General features: G+C 50.1%; 2 protein-coding genes across 2 annotated transcripts; both read right to left on the minus strand.

Moving 5' to 3' along the window:
• Positions 1-3,627, minus strand: Ciart (circadian associated repressor of transcription). The gene is made up of 7 exons (XM_051156888.1): positions 3,526-3,627; positions 3,126-3,295; positions 2,606-2,992; positions 2,376-2,451; positions 2,061-2,139; positions 1,821-1,932; positions 1-521 (listed from the first exon to the last, which is right to left on the minus strand). The coding sequence occupies exons 3-7, from the start codon at positions 2,948-2,950 to the stop codon at positions 12-14; spliced, it is 1,122 nt and encodes a 373-aa protein (XP_051012845.1). The 5' UTR covers positions 2,951-2,992; positions 3,126-3,295; positions 3,526-3,627; the 3' UTR covers positions 1-11.
• Positions 3,628-5,195: 1,568 nt separating this feature from the next.
• Positions 5,196-15,380, minus strand: C15H1orf54 (chromosome 15 C1orf54 homolog). Its single transcript, XM_051156950.1, has 6 exons — positions 15,271-15,380; positions 13,856-13,945; positions 12,751-12,809; positions 11,907-12,119; positions 6,541-6,642; positions 5,196-5,277 (listed from the first exon to the last, which is right to left on the minus strand). Exons 1-5 carry the CDS (start codon positions 15,314-15,316, stop codon positions 6,544-6,546), a joined length of 507 nt encoding a protein of 168 aa, XP_051012907.1. The 5' UTR covers positions 15,317-15,380; the 3' UTR covers positions 5,196-5,277; positions 6,541-6,543.
• Positions 15,381-16,053: the final 673 nt, after the last annotated feature.

The raw sequence follows: 16,053 nt of genomic DNA on the forward strand, positions 1-16,053 counted from the left end.
TGGGTTAAGAGCTAAGGATCGGGCGCAACTGGAGAGTGACTGATCATCTGGGGCTCCATGTGTCCTCTAGTCTTCTCTCTGCCTGTGACAGGTACAACACAGGGACAGAGGGACCGACTCCAGTCAGATGGTAGCATTACTGGCAAACTGTGGCAACGAGGCGCCTCTCGCGACACTTTCTTCAGATCACCAGGGATGACAGGAGACAGTGTAGATGTTGGTGGGACTGGAGTGCCTGGGGCAGAGTGGGTGAAGGGCTGTCCTCCTTTCTGGAGGACAAGGATGACACCGATGCTGGCTCCTGTGGGGCTGTGGCTGTCGGAGGTGGCGGCGGAGCCTGTGGAACTGAGGGGAGGGTTGCTGACTGGAGTGCTATGAATCCAGGTGAGGTTCACGGCCGGCCATTCTGTGAGATGCCAAGATGCCTTCGGTTTCAAAACTAAATGTCCCAGCTGGGTCTGGCCCATCTTCTCCACGAGAGGACAAGAAACAGGCAAGTCGCTGTGGGAGCTTGGGATGTGCTGGAGGGTAAGTAAAGAGCAAGAAGAGTTAGCAGAGCTTACAGACGCGCTCCACTTAGCTCAGACCTTTGCTTTCCTTGAGAACTCACGGTCCAGTGCAAACACACGCTATTTTGTGCAACAGGTGTGTTCTTGCCAGGTGATGATTAAATAAAAATTTCAGCAATCAAGTAATGCTTCCATGTATTCAACACGCAGTGGGAGGCGACTCCCTGTGACAGACCATCGTGTCAGGCCACCAACTACAGGTACAGGAAAACAGCCCTACAGCTCTCACTACTTATACAATGATTCCTGTTCAACTTTTAAAGTATTTTTTGTGGTATTAAGAGAATCAAACCCAGGGCCTGCTCTGTGGCAGGAACGCACTCTTATAACCCACATCCCAACCAAAGAAGTTTAAGTGAAATTTAATTTCTGTGTTGAAAGTTCTCATTTTCCATGTTCGGTTCTTTTATGAGGCATAACCCTTATTACTTAATTTTTCAATCAGTTATTTTTCACATCATTAAAAACTACAGCTGATTTAGCTGGGCAGTACTGGTGCACACTTTCAATCTGAGCGCTTGGGAGGCAGGGGCAGATGGATCGGAGTTCAAGGCTAGCCTGGTCTACAGAGTGAGCTTCAGGTTAACCACCACACAGGGAAACCCTGTTTCAAAAACAAAGGGGGAGAGGGAGAGAGACAGACAGACAGACAGACCGACCCATTATAGACACATAAGGCTTGATTAAAGATATTCTGACAGGAGTCAAAAGACCGAGAGGGGGCCAGGCAGTGGTGGAAACACCTTTAATCCCAGCACTTGGGAGGCTGAGGCAGGTGGATCTCTGTGAGTTCAAGGCCAACCTGGTCTACAGAGTGAGTCCAGGACAGCCAAGGCTACACAGAGAAACCCTGTCTCAAAAAAAAAAAAAGGGGGGGGGAGGGAAGGGTTTGGAGGGGCACAAGGAAGACAGGGTCTGTAGAGGGAAAACAAAAAACAACAAAAAAAAAAAACTGAGGCATCTTCCTTTGTGAGTCACTTGGCCTGATCTGTGTAGAAAGCAGGTAGGCTTCAACAGGAGGGGCACGGTTAAATTTCGTGGGACCGCCCCCTGCCCCCCAACAAAATGAAGCAACATCTAGGGTAAGTCTAAAAACCACAGGATTGCAGTTAGGCATTCTCTACCCTGAAGGGAAAAACAAAACAAACAAACAAACAACTTCAGGTCAATGGAGGGGAACATGCCTCCTGCAAAGTCCACGCCCTGACTGTCCATTCTCCCGTCCTGCTCCCTCGGATTTTAGGCTCTTACCTTGTGTGGCTGATGGCCGCCACTTCCTAAGGATGTCTTCTGCGCAGCTATATGAGGAAACCAAGTCTTTAACATCCCTTCCACTTGCAGCAAGGTCCCTAGATAACGCTCCCTGGGGGGAGGGGCAAAAAAGGATATTTTAGAAGTCATTAAGTATGAAAAAAGAACCCAGGGGGAGTTGCCCGGGCCTCCTCCTTCAGTAAGATACTGAGGAGAGGGGAAAGGAGCCGAGAGATTTACCCCATCCGAGGCTTCCGTAGAACACCTACTATGCGCTGGATCCGGTCCATGGCCACGCTCTGTTGGAAGCTACTTAACCCTGGGATGAAAGAGAGGGAGTGATGAGAGGGCGTGTGGGGTGTGGGTCAGCAGTAGAGAGCTTGTCTGGGGCACGCAAGGTCTGAGAGAAAAAGCAGAGGTGGGGACTGAGGCAGAGGTAGAGGGGGTTCAAATGGACTCACATGAGGAAGTTACAGATGAAAAAGGGGAACGGCCCACGTCCCAAGGAGATATTTATATCCCTCCCCCCAGAAATCTAATCAATCAGGTTATTACCTCTGTCAAAGCGACCCATTTTTAGTCCATTCAGCAGGTCTGTGAGGGGCCGTATGAACCCTTGGAGTTCTTCACACTGGAGAAAAACAGCGCAAAGACTGTGGGACCTGGCAGCGTTTTTTTTTTTTCCTCTGCTTTGCTGCTCTCGCAGCCAATAGCATCCTTTTAGGCCCCTTATCAGCTAGGTAGGTATTTGGCACGGCACTGCTATCTCCTCTGCTTTCTCTTACCTTTTGAGCAAAGAGCAGGTCGCCCTCTGTGGTACAAGCCCGGGTGTCTGGACTGGGCTCCACTTCACAGTCTCTTGCTCTCTTGACTCCTGATCCTCGCTGTTCCGGATGAAACGCCGTGTGTTGGTTACTAGAAACTCTGGGTCGATGTCTGCAGCGGATAGGGCCTGGACTGGGCCGGGAACCTCCCCTCCGCTGGACAGCATCCGACTTGAGCCCATGGGCGTCCCTGCCCTCCCTCTCCTTATCAGAGGGAAAGCTAAAATCACTGTTCACAGGGGACGTGGAGAATGACGGGGAGAGAGAGGAAGAGGAGTAAGAAGAAACGCTAGACGGAGAATCCATAGGTCCGGGCACAGGGGCTGAAGAGCAGACCGGAACCTGCAACTGCAAAGCAAAGCGAGGGAGTTTGAAATCAGAGTTGAAGGATTAGGAAAGCGACTGGGGCGTCCTCAACAGGGCAACGCGTTTTTCCCCCCCATTCTGAATAGAAACAAGGAGGGAGAAGAAAAAAAAAAACCTTGCTTTTCCACCCTCATTCAAAATCCAGATCGCCAGCCCACGCAGAGCTCTTGACCCAACACAGCCTTTCTTCCTCTTGGGTTCGGGGTGAATGCCCGACTTTACACCTTCCCCTCCGCCCGCCGCTCTAGGCTGTTCCCTGACAGACCTCCCAGTGAGCTTATCGACCTAAAAAACAAAAAACAAATACCACCACCCGCTAGCAGCGGACCTGCGCATCAGAACCCACCTAAGGTCCCCGCGGGTACCACCCCCATAGACAACCTTCTCCCCAGCCTCCGCATCCCTCACCATCCATCAGTGCGCACTGCGCCGGGTCAGTCTGTGGTCGCCGGTGATGCAATACCTCCCAGCACCGGGATCCGCAGCCTCACACGCCCAGGCTCCCGTCTGCTTACCTGGGTCCCTCGGCTCAGCCCGGGATGCGTCTCCCAGCTCCCTTCCCCTGCCGGTGCGGGGTCTTAGCCGACCCACCTCCGCCTCCCTCCGTGGGTCCCGCCCCTTCCCACCTCCTCCTCCTCCCGGACACGTGCGGCGCTGCACGTGCCTCCCCCTTCCCACCCCTGCGTACACACACCTCGTGCTCTCATTGGGCAGCTTGCCGGCAACACGTGACGCCGGACCCGGACGCTCGCAGCCCATTCGCTAAGCGCGCAAGGGGGGGGGGCTCGGCCAATAGGGAGGCAGCCGAGTGGTGATTGGCTGGAAGGGGAGCAGTCGCTGCTCCGCCCGTACATGCGGCTCCTCCGGTGATTTAAAAAAAAAAAAAAAAAAAAAGTGAAAATGATGGAAGGGGCGGAAAAGGGTGGAGCTCGTAGCCTTAAATATAGGACGGGCGCTGCGCGGCTGGTGTGTGCAGGGAGCGAGGGCCGGGCCACGGGGGCGGTGCCTCGGGACGTGGGGTGGGAGGGAGGGTCCCCCTCTCCCACGCGCCTCCGCGCACGGGCGCAGCACGTGGGAGCCCTCAGCAGCTCGTGTCCGCAACGTGTGTGACCACGGCCGTGTGACGCCGCCGGGCACCCGTCCCCTCCGTCGGCGGCTCGCCCTCGTGACTCCCGTCCTCGCCTCTCCGTCCTCCCCACCCCCAAGCCGGGTGCCTCCTGCCCTGCTGGGCGAGCGAGGAGGGTGGGGACGGCGGCCGGAACACCGCGTCCTCTCCTCTCCCGGGGCTCCCGCCGCGCGCCTTCTCCTGCCGGTTCTTACGTAACGCGCCGTGCACGTTCCCGGGTCGGATGCCGGCCCCGTCCGGGCTTCAGAGGTCAGGACCGAACTCGTCCCTGACTTTTCTGCTCCCCCCTCCCTTACCCACCCCCCAATCCCTTCGGACCCTTCACTCAGAATTCTCTGATTGTCAACACAGGGAGCGGAGTAGATCCCCCCCCACCCCGACCCTCAGGGTTATGGCTTTCTCTCTGGCTTCAGTGTGTTTGTTCCTTTAGGAAGGAAGAGTGAGTAGAGAGTTTAAGAGAGTCGCCAACAGACGTTTACACCCGTTGCAACATGTCAAAGTTGAAGGAAACAATGCAAAGAGGATTTTGTAGACTGAAGATAACAGAGGGATCGCGAGGGGGCGCTCTAGTTCCGATTAGGGTCGGATTCCACCGCGCCCACCCCTCCATCCGCATAATGTTACTGAAAGAAAAGTTGGACAGGGATATATATATAAGTCATAGTTTGGAGAATGCGTGATTATTTTAAATAAATTCTAATACTTATTACATGTAGTATCAATGTGGTTATTTAAATTTAAAAAAAAAAGAAAGAAAAAGGATTTTAAATTAAGTCTCAGCACTCTTTCCCCAAACACACACAATTCCTTCTAGTTGATTGATAACTAATTCAACAGTCAAGTTTCTCTGTGTAGCCCAGGCTGCCCTGGAACTCACTTTACAGACCAGGCTGGCCTCGAACTCAGAGCAGCCCCTACACACCACCTCCACCCCCGAGTGCTCCGATTAAAGCCATGGGCCACCTCCCCTGGCTTCTAATTCTCTTTCTGATCTGCCCTCCATGCCTCCAAGTCTTGGTGTGTGTGTCAGTGTTGATTTTAGAAAAGACTCTTGTTAAGAAGTAGACAAAAGTAATGCTTTATTTTTCATCCAAATTCTTGCCAGACTCTAGTCCGAGGAATCACAGCAGCCTTCTCTCACCTGGGGATGTGGGGAGAATAAAAAACAGGATCAGGGTGGCTGGCTCAGTGTCAGAGGACACCCTGCTTTTACGTAAGAGCTAAGTTCAGTTCCCAGCACTAGTGCCAGGTGGGTCGCAAACCCCCGGAGCCTCTGGCCTCCCAAGCACCCAGACTCCTGTGAACATACACCTCCCTGCACATACGCATAATTAAAGACAGTAAATACAACAAGAGCAGGAAGCCAAGGAGTCACCTTGCTCCCAGCTATCTCTAGGCGAACTCCACAGACTTCACGTTCTAAGGAGGATTTCTCCATTCTATTTGTTGAGGAAGATGTGCCCCTTCATGCCTCCTTCCTCCTCCTCTGAACTTTGCCTCTCACCTCTACAGGGCTGTAGGACACACCCATTTTGACCTCTGGCACCTGCTATAACTTCAAACCTGGCCAGAATGTAACCGGCTCTGATTTTTCCAGGCTTGTGAGGAGTCTGGAAAAGCCTTCTCCATCCAGCCTGCCTCTCTCCTAGGAAGTCTTGAAAGCCTCCCCAGATACCACCCCCCCAAAAAAATGACATTACAAATGTCTTTGTTTCAACATCTTCCACATTTCTTCAAGATCAGATAATTAGATATTTCTAAGTTTGATCCTGCTTCCTTAAGCATATGAGAACTACCCAGGTAAGAGCTAGAGAGATGGCTCAGCAGTTAAGAGAGCTAGCTGCTCTTCCAGAGGACAAGGGTTCAATTCCCAGCACCCACATGGCAGCTCTCAGAATTTTCTGTAATTCCTCTTCTGGACCCAACATCCTCACAGACATACATGCAGGCAGAACACCAATGTACATAAAATAAAAACAAATTAATTAGGCCGGGCGTGGTGGCGCACGCCTTTAATCCCAGCACTCGGGAGGCAGAGGCAGGCGGATCACTGTGAGTTCGAGACCAGCCTGGTCTACAAAGTGAGTCCAGGATGGCCAAGGCTACACAGAGAAACCCTGTCACGAAAAACCAAAAAAAAAAAAAAACAAATTAATTAAAAATCCCTAAAAAAAATAATTACAGGGCTGGGTGTGGTGGTGCACGCCTTTAATCCCAGCACTTGGGAGGCAGAGGCAGAGGCAGGCGGATTGCTGTGAGTTCGAGGCCAGCCTGGTCTACAAAGTGAGTCCAGGATGGCCAAGGCTACACAGAGAAACCCTGTCTCGAAAAACAAACAAACAAACAAACAAAAAAACTTCCCAGCACCCCCACCAAGACCAGTGGCTGGCGGCTGCCCTCTTACCTTCTATATAAAATGCATTCCACCTTGAAGGAGGGTCCCTAGCAGAAGACAGGACAGAGAACTCTGCAGGCTGGACACGGCGTCATTCTGTTCCGGACTCTGCTAAAACACCCAACACACACACACACACACACACACACACACACACACACACACACACAGAGTAAGCCATTGACACCCTTCTTAGTAGTCCCTGCTCCCCCTCCAGAAATTTCTCTTTACACTAACCCTTTCTTCCTTACCTCTGGTCTCAAAGGAGATTGGCCCTCCCTCCATCACAGTAAGACCTCTTCCTATTTGGGAGGCCACAATTCCAATTACATTGAATGTTTTACCTTTTGTGTGCATGACATTGCCCTAGTCACCACCGTGCTGGGTGCTTTGAGGGGTTGTAAACCAGACTTTGTTCCTGGGCTTAAGAGCAGCTTGCCTTCTATACTCCAAATGTAAAAATGTGGAGTAGCTGGACGAGGTGGCGCACGCCTTTAACCCCAGCACTCGGGAGGCAGAGGCAGGTGGATTGCTGTGAGTTCGAGGCCAGCCTGGTCTACAAAGTGAGTCCAGGACAGCCAGGGCTACACAGAGAGACCCTGTCAGACTTCTGCTTGCCAATTCTCCCATTTGTGTTCAACTGCATGCAGGCTACTTTTTGGTCCTTTTGCCCTTTACAAAGCCATATTGCCACCACACACTCTCTGTCTCTCTCTCTCTCTCCCCCCCCCCCCTCTGTCTCTCTCTCTCTCTCTCTCTTCCTCTCTCTCTCTCTCTCTCTCTCTTCCTCTCTCTCTCTCTCTCTCTCTCTCTCTCTCTCTCTCTCTCGGTTTTGGCTTTGTTTTTTGTTTTTTGTTTTGTTTGGTTTTGTTTTGTTTTTGAGATAGGGATTCTCTGTGTAGCCCTGGCCTGAACTAGCTCTGCATTGGAACTCAAAGATCCACCTGCTTCTGCCTCCGGAGTACTAGGATTAAAGGCGCGCGCCACTACAAGGCTTCCTCATTCTTGACATAGGGCCTCTGCCTTTGGAGCCTTGAACGCCACACCCAGCCTTGCACTCTGTACTCACTAACTTTCTCTGAATGACTCACACTGCATCCTTGGGGGCAGCCATGCCTCCTTCTCTGTAGGCTTTCGCTGGCTTTTGCTTGACTATATCAAGGTTTCTCTCCCAGTCCCTGTAACTCAAACTTGGCTCTCCGCATGCATCCTCCATTTCCTTGGCTGATTTCTCTTCCTCCACTGACTTAGTCACTGGCCTTTCTACTTTTACAACTGTAACTTTGCCCTTAGGTCTCTACTCCTGATCTACTTACCCACACAGGACTGTCCAGTGTGTCACTTCCCTCCTGAGCTGCTCTGGCCTCCAATCATTGTCATTCTAGTCAACCAGTTTCCCAAACATGTTCATTAGATTTCATTCTGTTTCTCTGTGTAGCCCTGCTTGTCCTGGACTTGCTTTCTAGACCAGTCTGGCCTCGAACTCACAGCGATCCTCCTGCCTCTGCCTCCCGAGTGCGTGCTGGCAGACATCTTTCGCTATCTCACTGGTCCTCTCCAGACATGATTAAAGTCTGTGAGTTACTCTAACTCTCCTGGTTTATAAGATTGTCACGGAAGAGAGGCATTTTATGCTAACTTTACTTTTTTTTTTTTTTTTTTTAGACTTATTTATTTATTATGTATACAATGCACATCAGATCACATTACAGATGGCTGTGAGCCACCATGTGGTTGCTGGGAATTGAACTCATGACCTCTGGAAGAGCAGTCAGTGCTCTTAACTGCTGAGCCATCTCTCCAGCCCCCCCCCCCTTTTTTTTTTTTCCGAGACAGAGTCTCTCTGTGTAGCCTTGGCTGTCCTGGACTCACTTTGTAGTCCAGGCTGGTCTCGAACTCACAGCGCTCCGCCTGCCTCTGCCTCCCAAGTGCTGGGGTTAAAGGCTGCGCCACCACCACCCGGCTAACTTTACTTTTTTCTCTCTCAATTTAAACCACTACTTTCCTAGCTCAGCCGTTCAGCAGGTCTTCTGAGGTGGTACAATTTCCCACCACTGCATCTTAGATGCAGTCAGATGAAGAGTTTCCTAAATTTTGATTCCATAGTCCAGCCAGAAATCTCAGACTCTTGATGTATACAATGTCGCTAAGCAAAGATTAAAGCAAAGATTGGCCTTGTCCAATTTTATTTCACATTTGTTTACTTAGGTGGAAGGGCGTGGGATGTTACGTGTGTGGAGGTCAAAGGCTAACTCTTGGAATCTCTTCTATTCTTTTACCAAGCAGTTCTCAGGAACCAAACCTGGGTGAGGTCCTCAAGCTTGCCAGCGAGTGCCTCTGTTTGCGACGCCATCTCACTGCTCAAAAGTTCTCTAAGACAAGATCTGTTGTGTGTAGCCTTGGCTGTCCTGGAACTCGATGTGTACACCAGGCTGGCCTCGAACTCACAGAGATCTGCCTGCCAGTGCCTCTAGGCTGCTGGGATTTAAGGCGTGCGCCACCACACCCGGCCAATTTCTTTTCTTTTCTTTTCTTTTTTTTTGGTTTTTTGAGACAGGGTTTCTCTGTGTAGCCTTGGCTGTCCTAGACTCACTTTTGTAGATCAGGCTGGCCTCGAACTCACAGTGATCTGCCTGCCTCTGCCTCCCGAGTGCTGGGATTACAGGCGCATGCCACCATGCCTGGCTCTTTTTTTTTTTTACATAGAGTCTTATGATGTCACTCGGGCTGGTCTCAATTCCATGCAGTACCCTCATGGTGGCCCTGTTCAGTTCTTCTCCTCATAACCCTCCTGTCCCCACCAACCCTATATGGCAAAAACTTAATTCTTGAATTTCCTGTGCAGCCCAACCCCTGTACATTTTTTTTCAGATTCATACACTTGTCACCACAGTCACCACAAACAGCTGCTTACTCTGCTTCTTTTCTACCAGCAGCTGTTTGTTTTGTTTGGTTTTTCGAGACAGGGTTTCTCTGTGTAGCCCTGGCTGTCCTGGACTGGCGTTGTAGACTAGGCTGGCCTCGAACTCACAGAGATCCTCTTGCCTCTGCCTCCCGGGCACTGGGAAGCTTCTGCTTTCTTGGTAACCATTCTTCCTTCAGAACAGCAAGCAAGCAACAGCTGCCTCCATCTCAAGTTACATCTATTTTTGTTTTGTTTTGGTTTGGTTTTTTGAGACAGGGTTTCTCTGTGTAGCCTTGGCTGTCCTGGACTCACTCTGTAGACCAGGCTGGCCTCGAACTCACAGCGATCTGCCTGCCTCTGCCTCCCGAGTGCTGGGATTAAAGGCGTGCGCCAACATGCCCGGCTATATTCAAGTTACATCTAACACAAAGCCTGGACTGGAGGAATGGCTCAGCAGGAAATGGCTCATGCCCCAAATTTGGCCCCAAAATTGTCCTCTGGCCTCAACATATATGCACACATACACACATACATACACACACACACATACACACACACACACATACACACACACATACACACACACACACACATACACACATACATACACACACACACATACACACACATATACATGCACACACTTACACATACACACACATACATACATACACACATACACACATACACACACAAATACATATACACACACACAAATACACATACATACACATACACACACATGCACACACTTACACATACACACACATACATACACACATACACACACACAAATACACATACACACACATACAGACACACACATACACATGTGGGAAAGATTAAGCTTTGTCACAGGTGGGAGCAATCTTGGTGGGCTTTACCCTTGGGGCACCCCATGAATACCCTGTGACAGACTGAGTGGAGCCATCCTGAGCCTGGAATTCAGGTAGCAGACCTGGGAACCCCACCTGGGCTGTTGTTTTTCTAATTGACCCTCAACGGGAGAAGGAGACCGCCCTGACTCAGGCAGGTGGGGAGGAGAGAACAATGGGTTCAGCCGGGGCTTGAGCACATGTGGAGCAGCGAACAGGCTGGACCAGCACGGGGGCCAGAGAGACACCTAAGGACCCGTCCCGTGGAAAGGATACCGGAAGGTTCACTCTTGTGTCCCTTTAACCTTTTTTCCTTCTTGTGTAAGCTAGTTGGGTTGTGTAATAGAGTTTAATTGTTAAGAAACAGAGCCAACATACACACACATATACATATACACACACATACACACACACACACACACACACACACATACACCACATACACATGGGAAGATGGAACCTCACATGGGGAGCTTTCTCTATCAGACTGGGCTGTGGGAAAGTCTTTGAGGGAGTTATCTTGGTTATTATCAATGCGGGAGGGCCTAGCCCACTGTGGGCAAGTGGTGTAAAAAAGAGCTGAGGTTGTGGTGGCACACGCCTTTAATCCCAGCGCTCGCACTCGGGAGGCAGAGAGAGGCATGCAGATCTCTGTGAGTTCGAGGCCAGCCTGGTCTACAAAGTGAGTCCAGGACAGCCAGGGCTACACAGAGAAACCCTGTCTCAAAACAAACAGACAGACAGATAGACAGAGCTGAGGGACTAGAGGGAAGTCTCAGTGGTTAGGAGCACTGCCTGCTCTTCCAGACAACCCAGGTTCAATTCCCAGCACAGACATGGCAGCTCACAGCTGTCTGTAACTCCAGTTCCAGGGGATCCGACACTCTCACATAGATACACATGCAGGCAAAACACCAATGCACATAAATAAACAAATCTTTAAAATAAAATTTTAAAAAAGGAAGCAAGCCAGTAAAGAGTGTTCCTCAAAAGTGTATGTTTCAAGCCGGGCGTGGTGGCACACGCCATTAAACCCAGCAGAGGCAGGTGGATCTCTGTGAGTTTGAGGCCAGCCTGGTCTACGTAGTGAGTCCAGGACAGCCAAGGCTACACAGAGAGACCCTGTCTTGAAAAACAAAAAAGTGTATGTTTCAGTTTCTCCCTCAAATTCCTGCCCTGATTTTTCTCAATGACAAAGTGTGAGTTGGCAGTTGTAAGATGAAATAAGGCCTTTTTTCTCCAAGTTGGTTTTTATTTTTTGTTTTTCAGTTTTTTGAGACAGGGTTTCTCTGTGTAGCCTTGGCTGTCCTGGACTCACTGTAGACCAGGCTGGCCTCGAACTCACAGCGATCCGCCTGCCTCTGCCTCCCGAGTGCTGGGATTCAAGGCGTGCGCTCCCAAGTTGGTTTTATCAGTGTTTTATTACAGCAAAAGAAAAGCAAACTAGAATACCTACGTGGAAGCATTAGTTAAACACTTGGCTCTCCTCTCCACCCAAACCTGCCCTCTGTTTGCTCTAGACCACTAGTGCTGGGATCTGTCTGGGTAAGAGATGTCACAGCACTGCCCTCCTCCTTGGTCCTCATCCGACTCACCGGCTCCGTCGTCCCTCGTTCCGTTGTCCCTCGTTCCGTTGTCCCTCGTTCCGTTGTCCCTCGTTCTGTTGTCGTCATGGGTTCCGTTGCCGTCATTGGTTCCGTTGTTGTCACTGGCTGTGTGGTTTCAGGGTTCTGATGGTCCACGGGTTTTGGGTGGAGACTGAGGGTGGTCTCTGCTGCTCCTGTTGTCACCTCCTCACTCAGCTTGCTCTGCCCTCGGTCAAATTGAGGAACAGCTTATCACTTCTTCCACCCAACATTCCCACAGATGCTCTGGTTAGAGTTTGCCATCTTTTCCTACACACTCCAACCCCACAGGGACTAAAACCCAAGCTGAGGGATTGCCCGCACCTGGTGCATGGATTGTACCCACATTCCGTTTGACGAGCCCCTTGACTGCCCTGCCTGTGAGTGTTAGGAAGCCGACTGGGCTCTGAGCTCCTCTCTCAGCTGTAGTTTTTTTGTTTTGTTTTCAAAACAGGGTTTCTCTGTTACAGCCTTGGCTGCCCTGGAACTCACTCTGTAGACCAGGCTGGCCTCGAACTCACAGCGATCCGCCTGCCTCTGCCTCCCGAGTGCTGGGATTAAAGGCGAGCGCCACCACCGCCCAGCTCTATCAGATGTCTTTTTTGTTTTTTTCTTCGAGACAGTCATATTATATAGTCCTGCTTGGACTGGAACTTGCTATATAAGACCAGGCTGACCTTCAACCCATGGTAATCCTCCTGCCTCCGCCACCCCAAATGCTGGGATTATAGGACTGGACTACCACACCTAGCCCCATTTTTAGCACCTCCCAGTTTCTGTTTGCCTGACCCTCTTAGGTAGAAAAGGCACTCACCAATCTATCCTCTGATTCAAACACAGAATAGTCAACAGTGAAGTTTACATTAAAGTCATCTGGAGAGGAGGAAAAAGAAAGAAACAGGAATGAGAGGGGAAGAGGCCTCGTGCTTAGAAGACCTCAGCCAACTGCGCTGGAACATGTGTTGGTACAAATCTACTTCTAGTTAGCGCTAGTGTTAAAATGCTTGTGAATTAGAGCTGGCGAGCTGGCTTAGCAGTTAAGAACACGGAGTGCTCGTTCAGAGGACCTGAGTTGAGTTTCCACACCTAGCGGCTCTCAGCCCCTCCTAACTCCAGCACCAGCGGCATCAGACACCTACACTCTCGTACAAGACACACCTCTCTGCACACGCATAATTTAAAACAATAATGAAAACAACATTTTTTTTAAATATCTGCAAATGTGTATGATTTATACTGTTAATCTAGTATATAAAATAATTTACAAATTGGAAAATTTTCAAATTGTCCCAACCGTTTTTTCCAAGAATAAAAACATAATGAGCAAGCCGGGCGTGGTGGCGCACGCCTTTAATCCCAGCACTCGGGAGGCAGAGGCAGGCGGATCACTGTGAGTTCGAGGCCAGCCTGGTCTACAAAGTGAGTCCAGGATGGCCAAGGCTACACAGAGAAACCCTGTCTCGAAAAACCAAAAAAAAACAAAACAAAACAAAACAAAACCAAAACAAAAACAAAAAAAACATAATGAGCTTAGGGGCTGGAGAGATGGCTCAGTGGTTAAGAGAACTGGCTGCTCCTTCAGAGGACTCGGGCTCAGTTCCCAGCAACCACCTGTTAGCTCAAGACCATCTGCAGCTCCAGTGCCAGAGGATCCAATGTTCTAGTCTGACCTCTGCGGACACCAGGCACACCCACGATGCACAGACATACTCACAAAATACTATTACACATAAAGTTCTTACTTTTTCCTCTCCCCCCCCCCCCCCAAAATCACGAGCTTGAGAAATAATACCAAGAGTCTTGATAGATTTTGTTCATAGGCAACATTTGGTCGATCCTGCTCTTGTGTCACCAAGTGAAGGGCGATCTTGGAACTAGGCGGTCCCCAAATCTCTCTCTACCCCATGTCACATACGCACCATAGTTGTGGGTCACTGTGTAATAATAATATGCCACTTGGTAATAATCACTCTCGTCCAGCTCTTCATCAGCCTGGTCGTATTCCTGCCCTGCGGGGACAAGAGCTACAGGTCAAAAGCATCTGGAGCTCCTTAGCAACCACACACATGGAGCTGAGCATCTGGAGCTCCTTAGCAACTACACACATGGAGTTGACCTCAGATCTCCCTGCTCTCCTTCCTGTCTCCTCTGGAGAGGTCTCTTTGCCTCTGAACCTCTAAGCCTGCCCAAGTCTCCTGGCTCCCCGCTTCAGTGAGGCCAGTACTCTGCTTTCACTGCACAACTCCCAGGACAGAAGCTCCAAGGGAAATGTAAACTCTTTAAAAGTGGAAGGCAGGGGACTGGAAAGATGGCTCAGAGGTTAAGAGCACTGGCTGCTCTTTCAGAGGTCCTGAGTTCAATTCCCAGCAACCACATGGTGTGGATCACAGCCATCTATAATGAGATCTGATGCCCTCTTCTGGTGTGTAGGCATACATGCAGACAGAACACTATATACATAATAAATAAATCTTTGGGGGGAAAAGTGGGAGCCAGGTGTGGTGGCACCTTTAATCCACTCGAGAGGCAGAGGCAGGTGAATCGCTGTGAGATCAAGGCCAACAACCCTGGTCTATAAAGCGACCAGGGGGTCGCTTTTGGTTCGGGGGGTATTTATTTATTTATTTATTTTTGAGACAGTTTCTCTGTGTAGCCCTAGCTGTCCTGGAACTCGCTTTGTAGACCATGCTGTCCTCAAACTCACAGATCTGCCTGCCTGCTCCAGAGTGCTGGGACTAAAGCCGGGGGCCACCACACCCCGGCTGAGGGGTTATTATTTCTTTAGGAGCTAGACAGGAACTCACTATGTAGTCAAGTATAACCTAGAATTTTTGACCCTTTCCTCTCTATGTCCCAAGAGCTGGGCGGGCATGTGCCATCAGGCTTGACTCTCACACCTATGTCTTCCCTAACAGAAGGTTTTATTATTATTATTTTTTCCCTTCTACTTTGTGGGAAGGAGATACTCTGGCTCCTCTCTCTCCCTGGACTTCCAAGAGCCCACTTCTCTCCTTCACCGAGCCTTACTCTTCTGTTCAGCCTTGTGGTGACAGAAACAGAAATCTGAGTTCAGGATCGGCGAAGGAATTCTCTCTAGGGCTCATCCCCCATCTGCCTTCTCTTGGACAAGCCTTCTCCTCAGCTTGGCTCTGCCTTTGACTTCCTGGCTCCACCTTCCAGATCTGCTCTGCTTCCAGCCCTGGACTCCAGCAGCTGAGAAAGCACTGCCCTCCCGGCCGAAATGCCCACAGAACCTTCTCCTTATATCTTTATTTCTGATTCCATTTATGACAAAAGGCCTGGTACAAAAGCTCTGGGTCAGAAGTAGACTTACCCAGGATGAGTGGCACAGCAAGCAGGGCTATAAAGAGGACATCCATTCTGGGGTTTGCACTATCGTTGTGAGAGTCAAAAGGAAATTGCACTGTTTCCCACCACACACTCACCCCGCCTCCGCCCCCCCGCCCCCCGCAGTGAAGCTGGGAGGGAGCTTGATGATTCTTCTCCCAGGGGGCAGAACTCTCCGCCTACTCACCCAGTGGATCTGTAACACAGCTGTTGGACTGACCCGCAAACCTGGGTGATGGATGCTTGACTCGTTACTCCTGGGGAGCCTCCAGCCTTGGATTGGGTCCACTCGGGACTTCCACTGCTGGGATCAGAGTTTACTCTCAATCTTCCCAAGAATTCGCCTTCCCTCTTGCAGTCCTTAACTCACCGTTGGCATGCAAGATTGCTTTTTCCTCTGTGGGAAATGTGAGCTCCTCTTTCACTGTGGGAAGATGAGAGCAGCCGGTGAGGACTTCTTTCAGACTGGAAATAAACTGTGTCTCTTCTCTGCCTGTCTTGGCTGGAGGATGAGAGTAATGTTTATGGACCATTGTTGGACTCCCAAATTTCCTTCTGCATTGCTGCTGATAAAACTCTTACCACCCTTGGGGGAGAAAACAAAGCAAAGCAAAACAAAACAAAACACCTCACCACTGTCAGGTCCAAAGGAAACTCTAATTCCCCAACCTTCAAAAGGCAGTCCATACATCTAGAAATGAGCTCAGCCTGAACTACATAAGTATTTCTGAGAGTTAGATTAAAAACCAGCTTTCCAAAAACAAACAAA

Source organism: Acomys russatus, chromosome 15 (assembly GCF_903995435.1).
Source record: "Acomys russatus chromosome 15, mAcoRus1.1, whole genome shotgun sequence".
NCBI classification, from domain to species: domain Eukaryota; kingdom Metazoa; phylum Chordata; class Mammalia; order Rodentia; family Muridae; genus Acomys; species Acomys russatus.